This window comes from Mastomys coucha, unplaced genomic scaffold (assembly GCF_008632895.1).
Source record: "Mastomys coucha isolate ucsf_1 unplaced genomic scaffold, UCSF_Mcou_1 pScaffold23, whole genome shotgun sequence".
NCBI classification, from domain to species: Eukaryota; Metazoa; Chordata; class Mammalia; order Rodentia; family Muridae; genus Mastomys; species Mastomys coucha.
Genome location: NW_022196906.1, coordinates 15,968,073 through 15,994,257, shown reverse-complemented (window position 1 = coordinate 15,994,257; position 26,185 = coordinate 15,968,073). Strand labels below are relative to the sequence as shown.

At 51.7% G+C, this 26,185-nt stretch overlaps 2 protein-coding genes across 6 annotated transcripts in view; one reads left to right on the top strand and one right to left on the bottom strand.

Moving 5' to 3' along the window:
• Window positions 1–6,508: 6,508 nt before the first annotated feature.
• The window catches only part of Dock6 (dedicator of cytokinesis 6), a 51,989-nt gene continuing 32,312 nt past the window's right edge, over window positions 6,509–26,185 (top strand). For 3 of the 5 annotated variants that reach the window (XM_031343568.1, XM_031343567.1, XM_031343566.1), the window contains exons 1-17: window positions 6,509–6,708; window positions 12,084–12,171; window positions 12,677–12,852; window positions 13,978–14,046; window positions 14,248–14,377; window positions 15,417–15,629; window positions 16,924–17,009; window positions 18,069–18,135; window positions 18,352–18,501; window positions 19,446–19,526; window positions 19,639–19,792; window positions 19,919–20,046; window positions 20,165–20,258; window positions 20,501–20,663; window positions 25,526–25,643; window positions 25,732–25,802; window positions 25,999–26,137. In XM_031343568.1, the coding sequence (XP_031199428.1) occupies window positions 6,665–6,708; window positions 12,084–12,171; window positions 12,677–12,852; window positions 13,978–14,046; window positions 14,248–14,377; window positions 15,417–15,629; window positions 16,924–17,009; window positions 18,069–18,135; window positions 18,352–18,501; window positions 19,446–19,526; window positions 19,639–19,792; window positions 19,919–20,046; window positions 20,165–20,258; window positions 20,501–20,663; window positions 25,526–25,643; window positions 25,732–25,802; window positions 25,999–26,137 (1,971 nt within the window). In that variant the 5' untranslated portion in view covers window positions 6,509–6,664. Of the gene's footprint in view, window positions 6,709–7,104; window positions 7,226–12,083; window positions 12,172–12,676; window positions 12,853–13,977; window positions 14,047–14,247; window positions 14,378–15,416; window positions 15,630–16,923; window positions 17,010–18,068; window positions 18,136–18,351; window positions 18,502–18,870; window positions 19,087–19,445; window positions 19,527–19,638; window positions 19,793–19,918; window positions 20,047–20,164; window positions 20,259–20,500; window positions 20,664–25,525; window positions 25,644–25,731; window positions 25,803–25,998; window positions 26,138–26,185 lie in introns of those variants that run through there. The other 2 variants (XM_031343569.1, XM_031343570.1) reach the window with 2 other exon arrangements.
• On the bottom strand, window positions 21,622–23,590 carry Angptl8 (angiopoietin like 8). Its single transcript, XM_031343571.1, has 4 exons — window positions 23,291–23,590; window positions 23,012–23,173; window positions 22,010–22,119; window positions 21,622–21,901 (listed from the first exon to the last, which is right to left on the bottom strand). The coding sequence occupies exons 1-4, from the start codon at window positions 23,585–23,587 to the stop codon at window positions 21,874–21,876; spliced, it is 597 nt and encodes a 198-aa protein (XP_031199431.1). The 5' UTR covers window positions 23,588–23,590; the 3' UTR covers window positions 21,622–21,873.

Genomic DNA, 26,185 nt, shown 5'->3' with positions numbered 1-26,185 from the left:
CTGGAATACGGTAGTTTGAATAGAAATGGCCTCCTTAGGGCACCGTAAGGAGGTGTGGCCTTGTCAGTGGAGGTGAGTCACTGGGCAGTAAGCTTTAAGGTCTCAGAAGCTCAAGCCAGGCCTAGTTGTTCGCTGCCTCTTCCTGCTACCCATGAACCCAGATGCAGAACTCTCCGCTACCTCTCCAGCACCACGTCTCCCTGCTTCCCACCATGACAATGGACTAAACCTCTGAACTGTAAGCCAGTCCCAATTAAATGTTTTCCTTTATAAGAGTTGCCTTGGTCATAGTGTCTTTTCAACACAATAGAATAGTGACTTAGATACTAGCTGGATCCTCATAGCTTGCTTAGCATGCTTTCTTAGATGGCCAGGACCACCAGGCCAGAGTGTAATCATCCACAGTGGGCTGGACCCTCTTACATCAATAATCAAGCAAAAAAAAAAAAAAGCCCTACTTGTCAACAGGCCAATCTAATGGAGGGATTTTTTTCACTTGAGGTTCTCACTTCCTAGATGACCCTGGCTTTTGTCAAGTTGACAAACAAACAAACAAACAAACAAACAAAAAAACCACATACTACCTAACACAAAGGGCTAGGAGGAAGGAAAGTCACACTTTTTAAAAATTGTCATTATCAGGCCTGGAGAGCTGGCTCAGCAGTTAAGAGGACGCTCTTCCAGAGGACCCAGGTTGGTTCCCAGCACCTACATGGCAGATCACAACCACCTGTAACTCCACTTTGAGGGGATCCAATGCACGTGGTGCACATACATACATGCATGCATGTAAAACACACATAAAATAAAGTAGGATAAAATAACCATCATCTGCCTGTGCTGCGCATGTGGTGTGGCTATGTGCCATGTGTGACACTGGTGTGTGTGGCGAGTGTGTGCGGCTGAACGTGAGGTGTTCGGCTGCTCACGGGTGGTTGTTGGCTGTCCCCTTACACCTTTATACTTAGGTCACCAAGCTTTTTTTTTTTTGGCACAGGGTTTCTCTGTGTAGCCCTGGCTGTCCCGAAACTCACTCTGTAAACCAGGCTGGCCTTGAACTCAGAAATCTGTCTGCTCCTGCCACCCACGAGCTGGGATTGGGATTAGAGGTGTGTACCACCGCTGCCCGGCTGGGTCACCAACCAGTCTTATACATAATCGGCTTTACCTGTGGGTGGAGTAATCTCATAGACTCTTGTTTGATTATTTTTGAGACAGGGCTTAAAAAAATGTGCACTCTGGTCCTCCTGCCTCTACTTAACACCAGCATACCACGATAAATAACACTTATATGTGTGACTATGTATTATAAATATGTATCAATATGTATTCACATGCACATATACCATATATGCATAAATATAATACATTATATAGTATATACAATACATAGACATGTAATATATACATAACACATGTGATAGATATATAAATATAGATAAAGCAAAAAAGCACTTGGGCTGTAGCTCAGTACCAGAGTACTTGCTTAGAACATCCATGAAAAAAACTGTAAGCATCAAGTTCCAGGGTACTGCAGCACCCGAGACCCAAGCATCCGGTGACTAGGTCATCTATCCAAAGAAAACAGGAAGCCTGGAACCTGCCCCTGTGGCCTCTCTTTGTGACTTCAAGTCCTGAAGGCAGGCCTGGACACCCTGCCTGGCTTCGGCTTCCTTTCCTAGCTCCGGAAGGAGCAAAGAAAACAATCTTGTGAGGCCCTGGTGGCTTATGTTGGGGTGGCATACCTTACTGGCCCTGTTGTGGCTCTGTGGGTTGAGGCCTGGCTCCTCCCTGCACTCAGGTTACCAAAAAAGATATTGAGGCCCAATAGGACCCAAGCCACCTTTGGCCAACCTGGAAATGGAATTCAAAAATCTCTGCACTTGAGATTGTTATCACACTAGAAGCTGTACAATCATTCATTCATTCACTCAGTCAGTCAGTCATTCACTCACACATTCATCCATTCACTAACTCATTCATTCATTCAGACACAAATTCATTCACTCATTTGCTCATTAATTTATTATTCTTTTTTTCTTTTGTTGGTTTTTTGAGATAGGGTTTCTCTGTGTGGCCCTGGCTGTCCTGGAATTCAGTCTGTAGACCAGGCTGGCCTCAAACTCACAGAGAGTGCCTTCCTCTGCTTCCCAAGTGCTAATATTAAAGGCATGTGCCACCACCGCCTGGCTTAATTTATGATTTTTATTAATTAATCAATTCATTTATTCATTCATTCAGTGAGTCATCAATTTACCAAAACGGGCTGCTGGCTGGAGTGTGTACATGAGCAGCCCTGTGAAACTTCCACACCCAGGGAGGGCTTTGCTCCTCACTCTTATTGGAAAAATGTCCCTGCCACATCACCTCCCTGCCTGTGGGTGGTACAGGGCTCTCTGGTCTCAGCAGTTCTATTCATAGAATGAGAGATGTGTTCACAGATGTCAAGCCTCAGCATTCTCAGGAAGTCTTCTAGATGGGAAGATATTTTGTTTCTTTTTCATTATGTATATGTAAAAATTTATATATATAATATATATATATATAAAATAAAAGCTTATTATATAATGGAGCTAGCAATGGATCCCAGGGTCTCACACGTTTAACATGTGCACACTGCTGAGCCATACCCCAGCCTTCATGGGGTATTCTAGACAGGTGCTCAACCTCTGAAGTGCATATCCATTTTTTATGACCATGTTTAAAAGTATAAAGTGAGGAAACTGCATTTCAGGAGGCAGCCTTGGTTTGTGCAAAGGTCTAGAGACAGCTGCAAAAGACCAAACACAAAAAGACAGGTTACACAAACTGTGGGGTTGGAGAGAGGGTGAAGCCGTTGCTGCTCTTGCTGGGGAGGAACATGGACTTGCAGAACAGCACCCACAATATGCTCTCTTCTGCCTGTATCTGTGGTTTCTTCTAACTTCACCTGTTCACATGTGATACACACATGCACACTCAAACCCCCATATATAATAAATCTTTAAAGAGAATTTGCATGTGTTATGTGTATGTTTACCTGTTCATGCGTGTGCACCTGTGTGGGGGTGGATGTGCGTACTTGTGGGGGTCAGAGGTCAACATCAGAAGCTCCTTCTAAAACTCTCCATTTTATCTATCTATCTATCTATCTATAGTTATTATCTATTTATTACTTATTTATCTCTCTACCTATTGCTTATTTATCTGTAGCTATTTTCTATTTATTACCTATCTGTCTGTCTATCTATCTATCCATCCATCATTTTTCAAGATGCAGTTTCTCTGTGTAGCCTTGACTGTCCTGGAACTCAAACTGTAGACCAGACAGTGTTTGAACTCACAGAAATTCTCCAGCCTCTGCCTCCCAAGCGCTGGGATTAATGGCATGTCCCATCACTACCCTGGCCATTTAATTTCTTTAAAAAACTATTTATTTTTTTCTTTTGAGGCTGGAAAGGGGTGAACCATGCCTGATTTTCACGTGAGTGTGTAGGACCTGAACTTGGGTCCTCAGGCTTGCCCAGCGGGCACTTTACACACTGGCCATCTCCAGGACAGTTTTAATGGCACAACAATTCACATCACAAGCTCATGGAATAAATGAACACTGGCAGGTCAGGAGCACATGAGAACAGAGTCCAGAATTAGCCATTTTAGCAGCAGCCGTGCACCAGGTCCTAGGCACCCCCAGAGATGTGGAGAATCCAATGATTAATGTCACAGTGGATGGAACAGGGTCCCAGGAAAGGGAGCAGCATTGCACAGCAGCACGGGTGGACGGAAAGCTCTTCCTGCTGTTTACGACAGGGCCTTATGTAGCCCGTGTTGGCTTCAAATCTCTCAATAGATAGCCAAGACTGACCTTAAACTCCAGATCCTCCGGCTTCCTCTTACCAAGAGCTGGAGTTAGGTGTGTATCCTGCCACACCCAGCAGATCTCCAACCCCTCATTTCTAGAACAGACAGGGAACTAGCCAACAAGGCGATGGACACACCCCCTTCTTACTTCCCTGTCAGCCCCACCTACATGCAACCCTGATCGTGTCTCCCAGAAGGAAGCACAGCAGTCTCCTCCGCTCAGGTGTGCCAGCCCCACCTACACTTCACCTGTGGAGGCCAAAGTCTCTCGAATCTGAACGGCTGCAGAAGCACCCCTGCCCCGCCCAGCTGAGTCAGACTCCGCAGTGCCCTGCAGAGGTGTGGCCTTGACAATCGGGTCTAGCGGGGACCTGGGTGGTGTTGGGCACGATCTTAACCCGAGGGGATCTTTGAAACCACCCTTTCTGAAACTAACACCACTCTGAAAATCCTCTGGCTCAGGTTAGGCCCCTATCAGCTTCTCCAGAGAATCGGCTCTGGAGGCCCGCTCCCCCTGCACAGATCCACACGTTGTGCTGTGACTCACCAGAAGCCCTCGCTGAGCAGAAGAGAAAAATCAAGGCTCCGAGAGGTTGAAAAATTGAGCTATAGGTCACACAGCCAGGCCTGGACTGGAACCCAACTGCTTTCTTTTGGGGGGTGGGCATCAAGCTCCTCCCGTCCAGTTCTTAAATCTGACATGGATACATTGTGTCCAAATCTTAAGTTGGACATGGATACATTATGTCCAAACCTTAAATCTGAAATGGATACATAAGGTAAATAGGGCAAGTCTTGGGTTCCCTCATGTAAAAGACAGCACAGGTAGAGAGGGTGGGGGATGAACTCACAGCTAGTGAAAGGCCCTGGAGTAAGAGTGGGCCACATCCTTGTGTTCAAAGGAATATTTAGGGGTCAGAAGCAGGAAGACAATTGGGCTGCAGTGCAAGAGGAAGGCTATGAGGACAGAGTGGTGACAGGGCAGTTTGCGCAGGGCCTGGAGGGATGGGCTATGACCCAAGTGAGGTGGGCCACAGAGGCTCTGCACAAGGAAGCATAAGGTGAGATACATGTCCTCAAAGACCATGCACAACGGAAGCATCAGGGAGGGCCCAGCTCCACATTCCCTACCCGGCCTCTGAGGAAGAGGCTGGGACCTGAGTGACACTAGGTGTGGCCCAGCACAGTGGTGGGTGGAGTTAGAGTCAGCATCTCCCAGGCCTAAGCAGCTGGACCACTCTGGGCACGTGTGTGGGCTCCTGACAGCTGTGTACACAGACCAGGCGCAGATGGATATCTAGGGGGTGCCCCTACCATCTAGGTTTCCTTTCTATGTCTTTAGGAGCTGATACAGATTTGCTCGGCAACTAGGGCAAGTTGCTCTGCCCTCTGGCCCCAGTTTCATGCTCTGTAGATGGGGCTCTGCTAGCATCCATCCATAAGTGGGAAAAAGCGGCTGACAAAGCTCTGAGGCAGGTATGTCCTGTGCTGCACAGCTGCCTACTCTCCCTAGACTGTTTTGAGAATGACTACTCGGAAGGTAGAAGTTTCTCAGGAGAGGGTGTGGAGGCAGCAGACAATTGGCATATCCAAAGATGAGCCAGGACTGGAAAAATTCTAGGAAACTGTTGTTGGGAGAGGAGCTGTTAGGAAGATATTTAAGGCCAAAAATTAATGAAGACATCCCACAACTTCTGGTAATCAGAAGCTTCTGGTCTGGCTCACTCAGGTATTGATACCAGCTCTCTGAGTCACACCTCCTAGAGTGACACCCCTGAGCTTAGCTGGACTCATCCGCCTCTCTATCACAGCCCAGAGACTGTTGGAAGTCCCCTGAGCCCCTTCTGAGGTCTAAGTAAAAGCCTCCACACTTCTAGGCTTCAGTTTACCCATTTGTCAATAGTGGAAAACAACAGTTCTTCTCACCTATGTCCATTGCACGGCTATAAACAAAACCTTAGAAATTATTGTATGACATTGATGTCGTTTTCTAGGGAGCGTGCCTCCAGGCTAGTGGGGACCTAACAGGTTTTGATGTTCAGTATTTTTCTCCCAGCCTAACAGAAGACTCAGTTTCCCCATCTTTTTGTTGTTGTTATTTTGTTTTGTTTTGTTTTTTCGAGACAGGATTTCTCTGTGTAGCCCTGGCTGTCCTGGAACTCACTCTGTAGACCAGGCTGGCCTTGAACTCAGAAATCTGCCTGCCTCTGCCTCCCAAGTGCTGGGATTAAAGGCATGCGCCACCACCGCCCAGCCAATTTCCCCATCTTGACCCCAATGTGAGGGGAACAGTCCCTTCCATGCTCCACACCCACCCATGCCCTGCTGTGCCTGGTCCCCAACTCCCAACTCCCAGCCCTTCGCAGAGATGAGCCACTCACAAAATCCCGCCCATCAAGGACCGTCCCTCACAAGCCACGCCCACAAAGATCCTCAGCTCTCCAGCCTTGTCCGGTCCTCATCTGGGAGCAGCGACATTCCGGATCACAGACTGCTCCATCCTCCTGTCAGCGTTGTTTCCTCCCCAGCCCCAGTGTTTCTGTCCCACTCTCAGTGCTGGCCCTGCGCCATCCCAGAAAAGGCTCAGCCCTATCTAGGGAAAGCTCCGCCCCTTCCAGGGAAGGCTCCTCCCCATCCTAGAGTCGGCCCTGCCTCGCCACCACGCCCCGATTAGACCCCCCAGTCGTTCCCGTCTTGGTTTGGCGGCTGAGGCGGGTCGGAGCGCAGGCCCCGCCCCATCCGCACAGGCCCCGCCTCCCCGCGCGCCGGCTCCGCCCAGCCCGGCTGCCCAGACTCCGAAGGCTGTGGCGGGACGCGGGGCGTCATGGCGGCCTCGGAGCGCCGCGCCTTCGCTCACAAGATCAACAGGTAGTGTGAGCGGCCGCGGTCACGGTCATCCTGGGCGGGACGGGCGAGTGCTGGAGGCTGGCGGGCAGCGGAGGCGTGCCGGGCTCCCCGAGGACTTCCCGGAGGAGGAAGCGCATCCCGGGTCGCTGCGGGACGGGCTCCGGGAATGCTAGGCTGCATTCCGACCCTCCTGCCGTCCTTCCCTTCGCCGGCCTGGGGAAATTCGCACCCCTCCCCCGCCCAGGATCCCGGGACTCAGCTGTCTGGGAAGAAGAGGGAGCTGCTGGAGCCGGGGGACAGCTGGGGACAGCCTCTCAGTCTCCTGCCTCAGCCTCTCCCAGCACCGGCTGGGCGTGGGAGGGGGCCGAGGGGGCTGGGGACTGAACCAGCTGGTGGACAGACAGGGGAGGGGACAGGCGACAGATGCTGGGAGATCCCTTTCCGTGGCCACTGGATTGTGAGAGAGGCTCAAATCTGGGGTAGGCTAGTAATCATCTCTGGTATCCGAGCTACTGGAGACCTGTCTGACCACCCTTAGGTGAGAGAAGCCACTCTGTGGGTCTCACCCTGATGGAGACCCAAGAAAGTAGTCTCATCCTTGGATTTTGCTATGGTGGGACAAGCATAGATGTGTCAGTGGTATGATGTGGATATAAAAGAGTAGGGTCTCAGTGGTAGACCAGGTATAGTTAAGCACAGACCTAAAGGTGAGAAGGAGTTGATCTCCTGCCCATTATCGGGGAAGAAGCAAGTGCAAAGGCCCTGGGGCAACAGAGGGACCAATAGGAGTAGATTTTATAGGGCCTATGCCTTGTAGACCAGAAGGAGGAGTTTGACTGTGACCCCAAGTGAAGTGAGAGTCACAGAGAGTTCTGGATAGAGGAAGGTTATGATCTGGGGCAGAACAGTTGGGCAGTTTTCTGTTTCCCTGTAGTACCGTGTGTTTTAATGCCTCCTTTAGCTCAAGTGGGAAAGATGGGTCTTGTGCAGAATGGTCCTGGGTGATGGGTTTGGTTCGTAGCGGCGCGTCTACAAATACCAGATACAGGCAGCTCTGCGTTTTTGGAGGTTTAATTAGGAGAAGGAGGGGGAGTGAGGACCGCGGCGCGTGAAGGGAGGGAGAGGAGAGAGGGAGAGAGAGAGAGAAAGATAGAAGAAGCTGCCAATTATATATAAGCTGTGACGTAGTAACCCAGGTAAAGGTGGGAGCCTGAGCCCAATGGATTCTGGGAATATGGTGGTCGTTGTCCTGGCGACAGCTCTGTGGACCCGCCCACATATCTGCTGCGGGCAGATTCTGGATGCTAACACTGGGTCTTGATGTAGTGAGGAAGCCCAAGACATCCCAAGCAGCCTGCTAGACAAGTAGATGTTTCTGCACACACACCTCACCTATCCATTGAGTTCACCCTCAATCCCAGATGCACCAGTGACTGAATGGCATCTTGGTTCTACTTTGTTGTGTTTTGTTAGTCTGGGACTGGGTCATATAGCCCACGCGGACCTCAGGTGCACTATGTAGCCGTGAACTCCTGGGTGTACAGGTGTGCGTGGCCATGCTCAGTTTCTGTGGTAGCCACATCTGCGGCACCTTGCTTCCTCTGCCTCAGTGTTGGGTGTCCCCCTGCCTCAGTGCTGGGTGTCCCCCTGCCTCAGTGCTGGGTGTACTCCTGCCTCAGTGCTGGGTGTACTCCTGCCTCAGTGCTGGGTGTACAGGTGTGCACGGCCACACTCAGTTTCTGTGGTAGCCACATCTGCGGCACCTTGCTTTTGTGTTTGCTTTATTCTGAGAAAGGTTCTCATCCTATCCTCGCTGACATATCTTTTGCATTTACTGATTGTGTGTGTGTGTGTGTGTGTCACAGGATGCTTGTAGGAGCCTTTTCTTTCTACTTGGTTTCCTGGGATTATACTTAGCATGCTTGGTAAGTTAACTACTGAGCCATCTTGCCAACCTCCCTCCATCTTCATTTTTGAGGCAGGATCACTCACTGGGATCTCAGATAAACTGGTCAGGGAACTGGCCCTGGGCATCTTCTTGTCTCTGCTCCTCCTGTGAGTTTTTGAGATCTGGATGTGGGTTCTGAGTCTGGCTTTTTTTTTTCTTTTTAAAGTTTTACTTATTTATTTTATATATGTACGCTATAGCTATCCTCAGACACATCAGAAGAGGATATTTGATTGTATTATAGATGGTTGGTGAGCCATCATGTGGTTGCTGAGATTTGAACTCCTGACCTCTGGAAGAGCAGTCAGTGCTCATAACTGCTGAGCCATCTCATCCTCCCCATTATAAAGATAGGCCCAGTAACCCTTGCCAGCCTGGAATGAGCTCCACAGTTGCTACAGTATCTCTTGTTGCACTTGGAACCTGATTTGTAGAAACTCATGTGTTGTCTCTTTTAAAAAATTACACTTATTATTGCATGATGTGTGTGTGTATGTGTGTGTGTGTGTGTGTGTGTGCAGGTATCACAGCACAGGTGAGAGGTTGGAGGTCAACTTGAGGGTGGTGATTTCTTCCTCCCCCTTTGCATAGGTCAAAGTCAGGTCATCACATCTGGTGGCAAATGCCCTTACCTGCAGAGTCATTTTGCAGGCTCTCTATTCTTAGAAATGTCTTCTGCCGGCTGGGCAGTGGTGGCGCATGCCTTTAATCCCAGCACTCAGGAGGCATAAGCAGGTGGATCTCTTCTTGACTTTGAGGTCAGCCTGGTCTACAGGTTACGCTCCAGGATAGCCAGGGCTACACAGAGAATCCCCTGGGGGTGGGGAGGCAGGTGTTCTACCAGGACACCTAAACCAGTTAGATTTGGGAGTGAAATATGGAGGAGGCTCAGCATAATGGTGCATGCCTGGTTGTGAACATAAGCCCAGTCTGGGTTACATAGTGAAATTGGGGCCAGCCTAGACTGTATAGGACTCTGTCTCAAAAGATGTTTGGGGAGTTAGGAAGATAACGAAGTCAGTAAACAACCACGCAAGCATGAGGCCCTGTCAGTGCCTGACATCCAAATACAAGACAGCTGGGACTAGCAGAAACCTTGGGGCTCTGAGAGGATGGAGAACAGTGGCTTCTGGGAGCTTGAGGATGGAGAAGAGTGGCTTCTGGAAGCCAAGGCTGGAGAATCATGGCTTCCAGGAGCTCGAGGATGGAGAATGGTAACTTCCGGGAGCTCAATGACCAGTAGCCTGTCCTGATGGAGAGCCCCAGGCCAGTCTCAGACAGTAAGATGAATGGTTCCTGAGGACACATGAAGTTGACCTCTGATCTCTATCTGTACAGCAAGCGCACATGAGTGCACACACACACTCACTGCATGCACTTCTACCCAGTTACTTACTCCCTAGTAATGGGGCATACGGCCACTGTAAGAACTCAGAACACGTACTCAGTGGCTTCCATGACTGGGCTTGCAGATCCATCAGTGTTTTCCAAGGCCAACGGCAGTGTCCCACCCTCCCTAGCCTTTTCTCCAGCCAAAGAGACCAGCTGGGCTGGGCAGCCTCGTCCCTGTCCTGGCTCCTAGTGCCTCAGGCCTCAGGGGAGTCTGCTTGCAGGGTTGAATGTGAGCACAAAGCCTTCATTTTGACTTTAATGTCACTGGGGCTGGAGAGGTGGCTCAGGGTTAGGTAAACTGACCTAGGTTGGGTTCCCAGCACCCACATGATGGCTCAAAATCATCCATAACTCCAGTTCCAGGAGATCGGACACTTTACACTCTCCTAAGGCATGCACTTGGTAAACACACACACGTGCAGGCAAAACACTCATACACATGCCTAAGTAGTACATCTAAGTTTACTTTTGTTGCTGGAGTTAGTGAGAGGGCCCAGCAGGTAAGGGGCTTGCCACCAGACCTGACATCCTGAGTGTGATTCCCAACCCAATCGTGGGAGGAGGAAGGTAACTCCCACCAGTTGTCTTTTCCTTGGTTTTGGGTTTGCTCCCATAAACCAGGGGCTTCAGGCTTGCTGACTGTGAGCTGCAGCAGTAGCGCAGCACTAACTTCTAGAAACAACATTAACTGGTTTATTTTGCACGTGGAAGGGGCATGCAATGGCATGCATGTGGGTAGTGGGAAGGAATGGAGCCCCCAAATTCAGGTTCTTGGCTATTTGATTTTTATGACAGACTGGGACTGGGGTGGATCGGATCATCGACACAGTAAGTGGGAGGAGGGATCCCCAGCAGCCCAGAAAAATTAAAGGAGAGAAAAGATGCCCAAAGGCACAGAGAGGCGGGATCAGGCTGCCTCTCCTGTTCAGCTCAAGTGGACAGGTCAGACTGTAGGGAAGGCTGGGGTGGGGTGTCTCATTAATTCCATCCTGTGCCACAGAGGAGCCCTCTCCCACCCTCAGCTGTCCGTGGAGGGAGCAGCCCCCTAGTAACTGGTGTGAACCAAGGGTATTTCTCTCAGACATGCCACGGTCCTCATGTTTCTGCAGGGTTCCTGTGTTGAAAGGCTGAACTTAAGAGATGGAGGCCAGGGTTGGGGTGCGGCTTGTGCCGGAGCCCCTGTCGTGAATCCTCCAGTGAGGGACTAATGGTGTGCAAGACAAAGTAACCGTTATTGAATACCTAGACCCACCTCCTTCAGGCCAGGGATTCCAGGAGTGCATCAGCTACCGTTCTTTACCTGAACTGAGGGTCTTACTGGACTCCGCGCTGGCAGCCTTGTCCTAGACTCCCTGAGAACACACACTTACAGAATGCTTACTGAGTGTCTGTAGGAAGCTCCTCTGGTCTCCCCTGACCCCTCCGAGGTCAGGGCAGCTGTGAGTGGGTAAACTGAGGCTGGGAGCCAGGAGTGTTGTACCAGAGCTGGGGGTGCTGGATTGGTGTGCCTGGAGAACCGAGGAAAGATGGAGGGAGCATGTGTCCCTCTGGACCTTGATGGGTCTAGGAGGGGGACAATGTTGGGGGAACCTGTCACTCCCTCGAGTCTGGCACAATGATGTTTCCCTGCTTGTGTCTGGTGTGGGGAGGGACTGGGGGGCCGAGAGGCCTGCATCCTGGCTCATCTGTTTATTTAGTTTTGCCGTGCTGGCAGTGGACCTCAGGGCCTGTCACTTGCAGGGACAGCCCTCAGCCACTGTGCTGTACCCCAGCTCATTGTTGTTTTTAGTTTGTTTACGTGTGTGGCTCCTGAAGTAAGGGGACCCCTTTGGGGACTCAGTTCTCTCTACTGTGTGAGCCTGGGGTGGGGGACTGAGCTCAGGTGTTCAGGCTCAGGAGGCGGGGCAGTGCTTTGTACCTGCTGAACCATCTCACAAGCCTCTTGTTTTTATTTTTCCTTCCTCCCCTCCCCAGGTCTCTCCTACAAATAAAACTACCCCCATTCCCCCACCACACCAGTCTGAGTTTCTTTGTTTCCTCCTTCCTGTCTTCCCAGGACTGTGGCTGCTGAGGTCCGGAAGCAGGTGTCCCGGGAACGCAGTGGCTCACCCCACTCCAGCCGACGCTCCAGTAGTTCCCTGGGGGTGAGTCGCTGCCCTGTGGCTGGCAGCGGAGGGGCACACACTGCTCTGACGCTGCTTGGACCATTGGCCAGGGAGGAGGGAGTTCTTGTCCTTCCTTCACCCATCTGCACAGATGCAGGGGAGTGTGTGTGTGTTCCAAGGGTGGTCAGGGGGTTACACCAGCTTCCTGGACCACCCACATGGGGGCCCCAGGCTAGGGGCTGGAAGATACTTCCTGCTGCAGTGGAAAGGGGTGGGGCCTCAGGAATTGTCTCTGGCCATTCCTTTTACCATTAGAGTCTTTCCAGACACTAGGGTGTGATTTCCTTCCTGGAGTCCCTGGAGGGAGGGGGCAGGCCTCTAGCCAGGCTGCTGTGGAAAGTCTGAGCTCACTGGCTCCCCAGACCCTCCGCTTACCCAGCAGCCTCGGGGGCTCCCACCACCCCCTATTTTGCAGGCTAAAGTCAGCTGTGACCATGTTCCCAGCCTCTCACCAGGGGCACCACGGCCCCTTTACTCCAATCAGGTCCCTCTGACGGAGGTCATCGAACCCCTGGACTTTGAGGACATGCTTCTGAGCCGGCCACCTGAAGTAGAGCCCGGTCCCCTCAGGGACTTGATAGAGTTTCCAGCTGATGACATAGAACTACTGAAGCAACCCCGAGAATGCCGGACCACAGAGTCTGGGGTGCCGGAAGATGGGTGCGTCCCGTACACACACACACCCCACTCCCTCTCTCAGAGTCTCATACTCTCAGGTTCACCTTCAGGCTCTTTACTCAACCTGTGTGGCTTTGGGCAAATCACTTGAGCATTCATTTGTCGAATCTTTGACTAAAAGTATTTTGTTGTTGTTTGTGGATGTATGTGTGTGTGTATACTGTGTGTATGTATGTATGAATGTGTATGCACTCAATTGATAAGTGTGCACTCAGAGGACAAAGGTCAAACTTAAGGAATTTTCCTCTTTCTCTTTTTTTTTTTCCCTAATGTATTGAGGCAGAGTCTCTTACTTGAACCCAGAGTCTTGCTAGCCAGCTTGCCCTAGGGATCTCCTGCTTCTGCTTGCTGAGTGTGGGACGGGGTGGGCCACCATGCCCACCTGCTTTGCAGAAGTTTTATTTATTTTATTTTACATGTGTGGCTGTTTCACTGGCTGTAATTCTGGGTCTCACCTATGTGCCTGGTGCTCATGGTGACCAGAAGGCATCTGATCCTCTGAACTGGAGCTACCAGTGATTGTGACCCAACTGGGAACTGAACTAGGGTCCTCTGTAAGAGCAGCCAGTGCTCTTGACCGCTGAGCCATCTCTGGAGCCCATTGTTTTGTGTTTTGTTTGTTTGTTTGTTTGTTTTGTTTTGTTTTTTGAGACAGGGTTTCTCTGTGTAGCCCTGGCTGTCCTGGAACTCACTCTGTAGACCAGGCTGGCCTCGAACTTAGAAATCCATCTGCCTCTGCCTCCCAAGTGCTGAGATAAAGGCATGCACCACTGCTGCCCGGCTGTTTTTGTGTTTTGAGGCAGGGTCTCATATAGCCCAGACTAGGTCCTGAACATCCGTTTCTCCTGCTTATGTCTCCCTACTGCTGGGAGGACAGTGTGGTACCTCCTGGTTTATTCAGTACTGAGACTGTAACCCAGGGTTTGGGGTACATGAAACCAGCCACAGAGCTGTATCCTCACAGTCTCACACTGTGTCCCAGCCTGTGTAACTTATAGAAATCCTCATGCATCAGCATCCTGAGCACTAGTATCTATAGTCCTTTCCTCCTAGGCCTTTGGAAATGTTCACCCTGACTCTGTTTACCCTGCTTGTATTTTGCTGCAGAAAGTTGGATGCCCAGGTGAGGGCTGCGGTGGAGATGTACTCAGAGGACTGGGTCATTGTACATAGAAGGTGGGTCTTACCCGGAGCAGCTCACAGGAGGGGAAGGAGAGTCGAAGGGCTGAACTGTTTGTGGTTCCTTCCTCTGTTTATCCACCCACTATTCCTTCCAAGAGCAGTTGGACTTCATTTGTTAAAGGTAGGTTGTCCTGTGGGCTCACCACAGAGTCCACAGCCCCGCCACCCGCTTAGCCCCACCCACCTCCCTGTTAGGTACCAGCACCTGAGTACAGCATACAGCCCCATCACTACAGAGACACAGCGAGAGCGGCAGAAAGGTCTCACTTGCCAGGTGTTCGAGCAGGACACCCTTGGGGATGAGAGGACGAGTCCTGAGGATGTGGTAAGGGGCCGCTGACTGGGTCACTGAGGGGTCAGTCTCAGGGCGCTGACTAAGGTCACTGAAGGGTCAGACTCAGGAAAGTGGCCCGCTCAGCCTTGACCCCAGTAAGTGGAGTAAGCCCTGATCAGGAGTGGAAAGAGTCTCAATTATGCACATTTATTGAGTGCTTAGTGTATACTGACGGCTTTCCGCTTATGCTCCTATCACCCTGTGAGTGGGGCCACAGCCATTATCCCTCTGCACAGGCAGAGACACTGAAGCACAACAAAGTTACGAATGCTTATGTTTTCTTAGTCAGCATTTACTGAACACTTTTTACCAATAATCATTTGTTATTACTAGTGTGAGTTCCTTTGTTGCTGTAGGATGCATTTCAGGAGGTGTGGATTTAGCTCAGTGGAGAAGTGTTTTTGAAGATGCTAGGCACAGGTTTCGTCCCTCAGCTGGGGTAGGGGTTAGGGAGGGAGATGAAGAATAGATAAGGAAAGGAGATACAGGAGGGGAAACTGAGACTGGTAGTCAGGCCAGAGACTCAAAGAGCTGAACTAGATTTGAGTCAGGGCTGTGAGCACAGCTGACTGTGGGTGGTCCTAGGCCAGCCACACACTTGGAGGCAAGGACTCTCCTTTTCCCTGGCAACAGTGAACAGAGTCTCAGAAAGGCTCTGATTGGTCCAGCCCAGGAGACTTACTTGGAGCTAATCCTTGGAGCTGGCCAGTGTGGCCATTTTGAGCTTAGCATAAAGGCAGAGAAGTTATTAGGTGTGTTCTGACTGGCCAGAGGAGAGTCTCCTGTGGGATGGGGTAGCCTCCTACAGCAGTGGTGAAGAGCTCCCCACATAGGAGTATTTCCAGAAGTTTCTGAAGAGGCCAGCCAGGTCCCCAAGTGACCCCTGTAGTGGTGACCCCACCTAACCTGCCCCTCAGCTTCTGTCCCATGTAGACTAGTTGTCTACAAGGACAGACTCGGGAGAATAGGTGCATGCAGTTGGTGCTCAGTACTTGCACAAATACTCATGAATGTATGACCTCTCCTGCAGGATGACTCCCAGCACTGTTCAGGCTCCCCAGAGGACACCCCTCGAAGCAGCGGTGCCTCGGGCATTTTCAGCCTGAGGAACCTGGCTGCGGACTCACTGCTGCCCACGCTGCTTGAGCGGGCAGCCCCTGAGGATGTGGACCGGCGCAATGAAGCCCTCAGGCGGCAGCACCGGGCCCAAGCCCTGCTCACCCTGTACCCGGCACCTGATGAGGTGGGTGCCCATCGGCTGGCTCACTGCCCCCAGACCAGAGTCCAGCCAATATTTATTGGCTGCCTACTGTATACCCATCTTCAGCTAGTGACATTATTTGGATCCTTATTTGTCTGACCTTCATTTATTGAATACCAAATGCTTATCTCTATAGTTATTTAGCCATGTATCCACTGTACACCTACTGTATACATCTCTATTTAATCAACCAATGTGCTTACCATCTACCTCTTTATCTAGCCATTTATTTGGCATCTAGTGCTTTCTATTGTGTTTTGTTTAACTCTTTATTGAGTGCTGGCTGTATGCCTGTATGTTTATTTAGTCACTACTCATTGGGTATGTAGTAAGTGGAGATGTTCCTTGGCTATGATGAAGTTACACTCCAGTAAACCTATTGGAAGTTCAAAGAGTCAAAATGCATTCAAACTTGTATGGTGCCTTATGCTTATAATTCCAGTACTTAGAAGGTGGAAGTAAAAGGATTAGACACTCATAGCCAGCCTCGGCTGTATAGTGAATTTGAGGCCAACCAGAACTACATGAAACCATGTTTCTGAAAAAACAAAACAAAAAACAAGGAAAGATGTGTAATGTAGATAGATATCTTATTGAGTGTCATAGCCTGTACTTGGGCAAAAGCATGAGGTGGAAATTGTATTTTATACTAAAGTGTTGACTGTCACGTGTGGCATATGGAAACGGTACAGAAATTAAGTGTGGTTGCTTGGTTACACATCCATAATCCTTGCAAGGTCACATACTTGGAAACCTAACTGCTAAAGATCAGAAACTTTGTATGCATTCCGCATTTAGTGAATGCTTTCTTTCTTTTTTTTTTTTAAAGATTTATTTATTGTCAGTACAATGTAGCTGTCTTCAGACACACCAGAAGAGAGTGTCAGATCTCATTACAGATGGTTGTGAGCCACCATGTGGTTGCTGGGATTTGAACTCATGACCTTTGGAAGAGCAGTCGGTGCTTTTACCTGCTGAGCTATCTCACCAGCCCAAATGCTTTCTTTAAACGCTGACATTTATCCAAACAAAATCTGTTGGCACTTACTGTATATGCCTGAATTGGACCAGCAGTTCTTATATGGTTGATACTGGGATTACAGCTGAGCAAGAAGGAGAGAAGGCATTCCGGGCTGGGAGCAACATATAGCAGGGCTTGGCAGGGAGTCATTGCATGGGGGGGCTGGAGCTGGGGGTCCGGTGCAGCCTATCTTGGGCCGGGCATCCTAGAACCACCCTGAAGGATACATCCCAGAGCCCTCCACCCCCCTTGCAGGATGAAGCTGTAGAACGCTGCAGCCGCCCTGAGCCACCCCGAGAGCACTTTGGACAGAGGATCCTGGTGAAATGCCTGTCACTCAAGTGAGTCAGAGAGAAGCCCTGTGAGTTCCCCTGCGTAAGGGCACCATGGGCTTTTCCTTCCCTCTCAGAAGGCACACACACTGCCCCGCATCAGCACATGCTGAGCCCCCCACACTCAGCCAGCCCCCTCACTAACAGTCTGGTCCCCCAAGCTGTGTCTCTGCCTCTCTGTGTCCACTCCCTGGTCCTGTGTCCTGTGAGCATTTGCTGAATGACTACGTGAGCCCACAGCTTTCCCAACTTCTGAGATTGGGGCTGAGGGCCAGAATGGAGTTCTGTTTCCTGCTCTGATCCAGACATAGACATAAACGGGGTCCAGGAGGGGCAGGGCCAGGCTCAGAGTGCACTTCCTGTTCAGTTCCATTCCCACGCTCTTCTGGCTGTTCCTGAGGGCTGATACTGATGAGCCTTGGACTAGCCAGGTTCCACCCCTCCATCCACACTGTGCCTCAGCAGGAGGCGGGGCAGCCAGAGCCAGACTGTTTTTTTTTAAGTGTCATGCTCTCAGGCAGAGTGCCTGTGCTGTTTTGTGCCTCAGTTTTCCACATACCCTCACCTGACAGGGGAGGGGGAAGGTATTAGTTAGGCATGGGGCTGCCTAAAACAGTGGGGCCGGGGTGTAGTTCAGAAGTCTACCATTTTCAGTGGTAGAATAGATGCATTTGGGAAACCCTGGGTGTATCCACAGGACTGCAGAGACGGGCTGTGACCCAGCACTTGAGAGACAGAGGCAGGAGAATTGGGAATTTAAGGTCATTCTTCACAGGACTGCAGAGACGGGCTGTGATACAGCACTTGAGAAACAGAGGCAGGAGAATTGGGAATTTAAGGTCATTCTTGGGTACAAAGGGAGTTGGAAGCCAGCCTGGGCTAAATCAGACCCTGTCCCAAAAGGAAAAGGAAGAAAAAAAGAAGGAAGAAAGAAAGAAAGAAAGAAAGAAAGACAGAAAGAGAGGAAGAAAGAAAGGAAGAAAGAAAGAAGAGAAAGAAAGCAAACAGGCAGGCAGGCACAGTGTGTGGATGACAGCTCTCAAAGAGCTGGCCCCCATTTACCTGCAGGTTTGAGATTGAAATTGAGCCCATCTTTGGCACCTTGGCCCTGTATGATGTGCGGGAGAAGAAGAAGGTAGGTGCCCCACCTTCTCCCTCCGCCCCTTCCTTCCTCCTCCCTTCTCCCCTTCCTCCTTGCTCCCTCCCTCCTCCCCTACTTCCTTTCAGTGATCTCTCCTCCCTCCTCCCTCTCTCTCCTCCTCCCTCTCCCCTCCTCTTTATCTTTCCTCTTATTCCTTGGTGGAGTGGCTGTAGAGTGGCGTTTCTCAGCTAGTTGCCTCTCTATCCCCAGATTTCAGAAAACTTCTACTTTGACCTAAACTCGGACTCCGTTAAGGGGCTGCTCCGGGCCCATGGCACCCACCCGGCCATCTCCACCTTGGCACGCTCTGCCATCTTCTCCGTGACCTACCCCTCTCCTGACATCTTCCTGGTTGTCAAGGTGCCTACTGGGGCCCTACAAGGGGGAGCAGTGGGATAGCATTTCAAGGCTGAGGCAGGGGGATTGTGAGTTTCAGGTAGCTTGGGCTGCTTATAGAATCTTTGTCTTAAAAGCAAACAGGAGCAGTTGAGTCTCTCTCTGTGGGTGGGGCAGGAAAGATGAGCTAGTGCATCCTGGGATTTCCTCAGTCATGATTAGGTTTCAACAATGGAACAACTAGAGTACTTTCAGGCCAGCCTGCTTACTGAGCAGCTAAATCAGACTCTGTCCCAAAAGGAAAAGGTCCTTGAGGTCTAGCTCCTCAAGGTGACAGTTGCAGTGGTCATCATTTTATAGATGGGGAAACTGAGGCACAGAATACATAAGAACCTTGCCTTGGGTCCCACAACTCCTGAGATGTTCAGGACTGGAGTTCCGGCCCTGGGGTTCAGGGTCATGGCTTCAGTGTGGACTGACAAAAATGTAGCATGTGCCATGGCCTTACGCATCTCAGCCCACGGCACCCACCCGGCCATCTCCACCTTGGCACGCTCTGCCATCTTCTCCGTAACCTACCCCTCTCCTGACATCTTCCTGGTTGTCAAGGTGCCTACTGGGGCCCTACAAGGGGAGGATCCAGTGCCCTCTTCTGGCCACCATGGGCACTGCGCTTACACATGCATAATTAAAAAACAAAAATAAAATTTGTTAAAGAGAAGAAAAGCTGGGTGTGGTGGCATACACCTTCCGTCCCAATACTGAGAAGGCAGAGGCAGGCGAATCTCTGTGAGTTTGAGGCCAGCCTAGTCTATGCAGAGAGTTCTAGGACAACTAGAGCTGCACAGTGAGAGCAAGAGTCCTGGGTTCGTCCTTGGTCTCCTGTGAAGTATGTGTGGGTCGAGGGGGGTCCAGAAGACTTGAAAGGGGGCTAAAGGAGTCCCTCTCTGGGACCTTCTGCCCTGCAGCTGGAAAAGGTGCTGCAGCAGGGGGATATCAGCGAGTGCTGCGAACCCTATATGGTGATGAAGGAGGCGGACACAGTGAAGGTAATGTGTGGGTGAGCCGGACAGGGTGGGAGCGCAGGTCCTGCGGGTGCAGCACAAGGGTCCGTCCCCTGTGTAGCCCGCTGAGCTGGGGGGCGGGTGCATCTCCCCACAGAACAAAGAGAAGCTGGAGAAGCTGCGCCTGGCCGCCGAGCAGTTCTGCACCAGGCTGGGCCGCTACCGCATGCCCTTCGCCTGGACGGCTGTACACCTGGCCAACATCCTGAGCAGCGTCGGGCCACAGGACCGGGATTCCGACTCCGAGGGCGGTGAGGACGCGCGCCGCTGGCTGGCTGGCTGACTGACCTCAGCATTCCCCCATCGCCCTCCCTCTGCCACCAGCACTCTGATCTCTAATTGCTGTCCCGCTCTGCCGCGGTGCTGATGTCTCCTAGAACGCAGACCCACCTGGGCCGAACGCCGCCGTCGTGGGCCCCAGGATCGAGGCTATAGTGGGGATGATGCCTGCAGCTTCTCCAGCTTCCGCCCGGCCACCTTAACTGTCACCAACTTTTTTAAACAGGTGACCGTGGTATTGGACAAGGGGTTTGGGCGGAAAGGAGCATGGAGATCCCCCCCCCCAGCCCCATCTATCCTGGGGACTTTCAGCCCCCTTACTTTGGGGAACCTGTACCTGGCAGGAGGCAGAACGGCTCAGTGATGAAGACCTTTTCAAGTTTCTGGCGGATATGCGGCGCCCATCTTCCCTGCTGAGGCGACTGCGACCTGTGACTGGTGTGCATACCCTATAAAGCGGAGCTGTTGCTCACATAGTCATTCAGCAGCCATGCTGAGGAAAATGGGTACTAAGGACCCAACCCCCGGGGCATGGATAGGCAGTGGAAGGAACAGGGCAGCTAGTGGGCTTTAGTTCCTAATGGGCGCAGCCCCCAGAGGCCATTAGGAGACAGGCAGAGCCCCAGCTAGGAAGCTGAAGCAGGTGAGCAGGTGAAAACCAAGTCCTTTCAAATCCGCAGCTCAGCTCAAGATTGACATCTCCCCTGCACCTGAGAACCTGCACTTCTGCCTGTCCCCTGAGTTACTTCATGTCAAGCCTTACCCTGACCCCAGGGGCCGGCCCACCAAAGAGATCCTGGAGTTCCCTGCCCGTGAGGTCTACGCCCCCCATACCTGTTACAGGTACGGCCCGTGGGTGTGCATTTCATCATATTTCTTCATTTTATTTGGGGGAGGGGTGCAGCACACAGTCAGAGGATAACTTGCAGAATCAATTCTTTTCTACCGTGTGGGCTTTGAGAATGGAGCTCATGTTGACAAGCTTGTGGTGACACCTTTGCCCTCTGAATTATCTCAGGATCCCAACCTTTTTCCCTTAACATTTACTGTTACTATTATTATTTGTTGAGACAGGGTCTCACCATGTAGCTCTCTGGCTGTCCTAGAACTCACTGTGTAGACCTGACTGGCCTCGGACTCACAACCTATGCCTCCCAAGACCTGGGATTAAAGGTGTGCACTGCCATGCCTGGCTTTTATTATTTTTAATTGTGTGTGGGAACATGCACCTGTGTGTGGGGACATGCACCTCTGTGGGGGAACACACATGTGCTTGTGCTTGGGTTCATGTGCCTGTGTGTGGGTACACTCACTTGTGTGTGAGTACACGCACCTGTGTTTGAGTACACACACCTGTGTGTGGAAATGTGCACCTGTGTGGGAATGTGCACCTGTGTGTGGGCACACACACCTGTGAGGGTACATGCACCTGTGGATCCCCAGGAGTTGGAGTTGCAGGTGGTTGTGAGCCACCTGATGGGAGAAATGGGAATCGGATGTGGTTCCTCTACAAGAGCATGCTTTTAACCAGAGCCGCCTTCTCTCCAGCTCCCAATGTTTCTATTCTCAGAGTTTGTCACAGCCTGGAACTTGCCAAGGCTGGCTAAGGACCCACCTGTCTCTGCCTCCATGAACTCCCGATCCTCCTATTTATACCTTTCCAATGTTGAGGTGACAAGTGTGCACTGTGGCTCTGGTTCTGTAGTTGGAACCCGGGGCTGTGCATGCTGGGCAAGTGCTAGGTCCACTAAGCCCCCACCCAAGACGCCTGATGCTTGCAGAAACAGGCATGGACACTGTGTTTATATATTGCCTCTGTTCTGTTTTATTGTGGGGTGTGTGGGCATAAGGGGGCTCATGCCCTTTTCCAGCCCTCCTCCACAGGGCTCTGGCTTCTGGCTTCCATCCCGCCTGCTTGCTTCTGTCTCTGCTCTGCCAGGAAGCGGGGTGCACTGGCTGGGCCCAGCTGATGGGCAGCCGGCTCTGTTGGCCCTGCTCTGGGCCTGGTGGAGCGAGTTCAGCACAACTGGTCCTCAGTGGCATCCAGGTGGTCTCAGGCTGGGAGGGCCGCCGTGTGGAGTCTAGGGAGGGAGACGGAGCTCAGTCAAGGCCAGTGCTGGGTGGAGGTGCCCTCTAGTGGACCTAGGCAACACCCACTAGCTACCCCAGAGTAAACCCATGAGGCTCACCTCTGCTGGATCTGTTGCAACCACTGTTGCTGCTCCGCCATCTCCCGCTGCTGTCGCTGCACATGGCCAGTGAGTGCCCATAAGAGGTGGCTCTGCTTATCGGCTCGGGCCTGTGGGGTGGCATGTAGACCTTAGCTGGAATGTCTGGGTCACCTCCCATCTCCTGACCACTCTGTTACAATCTATGTGGCCCAGCAAATATCCAAGATCCTCTGGCCTCAGTTTCCCTCTTTGTAAGGTGTATCTAAGATGGGACTTGCTTTGCATAGCTTGTAGATGCACATCAAACAGTGCTGATTGGGTTCTTAATACATAGCACCAGATGCCGTAATAATAAGCATTTACTGAGCACTTACTGCGCCCATTCCCCCTGCATTTTGAGCCTCTACCTTTGCTCTGAAATGACGGTCACTACTCTTACTTTATTTTAAAGTTTATTTTAGCTAGCCTGTGCACATGCCATAGCACAGATGTTGGAAGTCGAGGGCCAACTGTTGGGAGTGGTTCTTGCCTTCCTCCATGTGGATCCTGGGGATCGATCTTAGGTCATTGGGCTTGGCAGCCTTTACCCGCTCAATTACCTTGTCGATCCCTTCTTCATTCATTCATTCATTTATTTTGAGACAGGGCTCATGTACCCCAAGCTTAACCCGGATGTCTATCTAGCCAGAAACTTGGACTCCTAGCCTTTATCCCCTAGTGCTAGGGTTGTGGGTTATCTTTCTCTTGTTCTTTTTGAGACGGGGTATCAGCATGTAGTTGGCTGGCCTGACTTTGTAGCCAAGGCTGGCTTTAATCTTCTATTTCTCCTGCCCCTGCCTCTGGAGTTCTAGAACCACAGGCGAGAGCACCCCCGTGCTCTCTTACTTGCAAAGGTCACTTCCAGAAGGTCACTGAGGCTGGAACCCCATATACAACTGGAGGGTCCTCCAGCCCAGGGTTCAATGGTGGGTTCTTCCTGGGGAGCAGGCTGTACCCCTCTCAGACCCCGGAGCCCCTTACCTTTAAGGTCTCAAATTCTTGGTGGGCTTGGCCAAGCCAGGCCCCTCTCAGCTGCACTTGTAGTCTCCGTACAGTGTCCCGCAGAGCCTGCTGGGCCCGGGCTACTTCCCCCAGCGACCGGGCTGTGGCTTCTGCTCGAAGGTGTAAAGCGTCCTCTTCCACCTGCTCAAGAGATAGTATGGCATCAGTGAGGTCACTAGGTCAGCTCTGCTCACCCCACACTTTGTCACTCTCCTCAAACTTTTACCCACCCAACAGCACCCCAGCTCTAGTGCTCACCTGAATCTCTGACAAGCTGGTGCGAATCTCCTGCGCTGCATCCCGGCCCTGGCTGACCTCTGTTCCCAGAAATTCCAGGGCTCGGTCAAAGAGGCCCAGGATGCGCCCAGCTTCTGTCAGGCGAGCCTCTGTGGCTCTGTACACGCCATTGAGGGCCTGGCCTAGCTGCAGGGCCCCATGAAAGAGCAGGGTCAGTTCTTCATATTGAGCTGGCTCTGGACCACCCAGAGGGGCCACCGGGGCAGGTCTCACTGCTGTTGCTAAGGCCCATAGGAGGCAGAGAGCAAGCACAGCCATGGCTGACAGTCTTGGAGGGGTGTGGTTCCCATGCCGCTGTTGCCACCTTTTATTTCCACAGGCTGCCATTAACCCCCCCTGGTCAATGGTTAACCAGCCACTGTTGCACAAGGGCCTGGCAGAGGCTCAGCCATTGCATCAGGATGATGGCTAAGCAGGCCATGCTGATATCACGCTTCGAGAACTCAGGGCCAGCTGTGTGTGGGGGTTGGGGGTAGTGGGCAAACTCAGACCAGAGATCTCAGCGCCAGGGTCTGTATGAGTATAGCACTGCCCTGAGCCTCAGTTTCCCCTCTAAGTGTAAACATGGCCTCCGTGAGCCATGGCTCCCTTCACAGCAGGCCCAGTGTGGCTGGGCCACCCAAAGACCCATCCAGGGGCTCCAGCCTTGTCTCCCTCCTGCTAATGCAGGGGTCACTGGGTGTAGCTGATAGCTGTGGTTGGGGGGGGGGTGGCAAAAAAGTGACATGACAGCCTCCTTCTGAGGTCATGGAGCCTGACTCCCAGCACGGTCTGTGATCCGTGGCTAACTTCGATTTAACTTCCTAGAAGACTCAGTGCAAGTACTGCACCCCATTTTCCCTACCTAGGGGTCCCAAGTGTAGTACTAAGCATTTGTTGAACACCCACTATGCTCCCCTCAAAGAACCGCTATTGCTTTCCTTGCAAATGGAACATCACACTCTGAGGCTGAGGCAGGAGGAACATGAGTGAGTTCAAGGCCAGCCTGGATTACAGAACTCCATCCTCTCTTATTTCAAGAAAACGGAGAGCTGGGGTGAAGCTCAGAGGTAGAAGGCTTGTGGGGCACTCAGCATCCAATCACTGGCACCACAGAGAATGGCTGTGGAGCTGTCACTCACACTGAGTGTTTGGAATGGAGCTTGACACCCAGAGGGTGCCACATGAGAGTTGTGTGTGATGACTGGCATTGTTATTGGTTGCTGATACCATGTTTCAAAGGCTGAGCTAGCAGGCTCGATACCCCCATCATGCAGCTCAAGGAGGCCTACAGGGTTGGGGTTTGGTGTAATTACAGTTGGGAAAAAGAGGCAGGACAAGGACTCTGGCCCCAGGTTCTGGTTCCCTCTGTGTCTGAAAGACAGACCTTATATATAACTCCAGTGGGCCAACAAGGTGATAGTGTGGGCTGGGGAGGCTGGTCATGTCACCTGCCTACTGGTGGGACCACCTTTTGTAAAGGTTTATTTCATGGTTTTAATTATTTATTGTTTGGGGAGGGCAGGGTTGAACACAGGTGTCCAAAGAGGCCAGAGGCATCAGGTCCCCCTGGAGTTGCCTGATGTGGGTGCTGTGAACTAAACTTGGATCCTCTCAAAGAGTAGTGCATGCCCTTAACTGCTGAGCCACTTTTCCAGACCTCAGGACCTCGGAGACTGGAGCCGGGGTGGGGGGCACTCAGTTGGTAGAGTGCTTGCCTAGTGTGCACAAAGCCCTAGGCTCCACCCCCAGTACCCGATATGCCAGGAATAGTAGGGTATGCCTGTCACCCCAGCACTTTGGAGGTGGAGACAGGAAATCAAGACCTTAAAGTCCTCCTCAGCTAAATAGCAAACTCAGATCTGCCCTGGGCAAGATGAGACCCTGCCTCGAATGTTAGTTGCTGCTTGGTTTTAGTTTTCACCGAGAGAGATTTCCCTACATAGCTTTGGCCGGCCTAGAAGTTGCTATGTAGACCAAGATGACCTTGAGTTAGAAAACAAAAACAAAAATCCTCTGACCCTCAGTGCCCACCTGGGTCTGGCCTTGTACCTCCCTGAATCTAGATGTGTGCATCCAGAGGTCTTACCTACCGATAACTGTTCGTGTCACCTGGGGTCACAGCCCACCCTGTTTCACATTCACATGACCGTCTCTCCCATGGCTGTCCCCAGCCCTCTAAAGGGTCCTCTGTCCCTCCAATCCCTCCTTTTCCAGGAACCTGCTCTTCGTGTACCCACACAGCCTCAATTTCAGCAGTCGCCAGGGCTCTGTGCGCAACCTGGCCGTGCGGATCCAGTACATGGCAGGCGAAGACCAGAGCCAGGCCTTGCCAGTCAGTGCGGTGACCCTGCCCTGGAGGGATGGGGACGGAGCAGGCATAGGTTTTCCCCAGTGGGTCCCTCATGTCCCCACTCCCACAGGTCATCTTTGGGAAATCGAGCTGCAGCGAATTCACCCGAGAGGCCTTCACACCAGTGGTCTATCATAACAAGTATGCAGGGTTGGGGGCCGGAGACATCGACTGACCCTCGGAGCCTCTAAGGGGGTTGGGTGGCCAAGTGTCAGGAGGGTATGTATGGAGCAGGAAGAGCAGAGGCTTAAGTTTCAGTATGCCAGATGAGGTGAGTTGAGGCGGGGCGTCATCCCATAAGATCCGCACTCCCCAGCCCCTGGCCTTGTCTTACCAGATCTCCTGAATTCTACGAGGAATTCAAGCTGCGACTTCCTGCCTGTGTGACTGAGAACCATCACCTCTTTTTTACCTTCTACCATGTCAGCTGCCAGCCACGGCCAGGAACAGCCCTGGAGACGCCTGTGGGCTTCACTGTGAGTCACAGTTACCCCAGAGCTTCCTCCCTGCCCCTGCTCCTGCCC

Bases quoted from the DNA above. Each gene is read 5' to 3' on its own strand.
- Angptl8 (XM_031343571.1), bottom strand. From the start codon at position 23,587: ATGGCTGTGCTTGCTCTCTGCCTCCTATGGGCCTTAGCAACAGCAGTG. The intron at 23,174-23,290 runs GTGAGCACTAGA...TCTCTTGAGCAG, and splicing joins CCAGCTTGTCAGAGATTCAG to GTGGAAGAGGACGCTTTACA. The intron at 21,902-22,009 runs GTGAGCCTCATG...CTCCCTCCCTAG, and splicing joins TTGCAACAGATCCAGCAGAG to ACTCCACACGGCGGCCCTCC.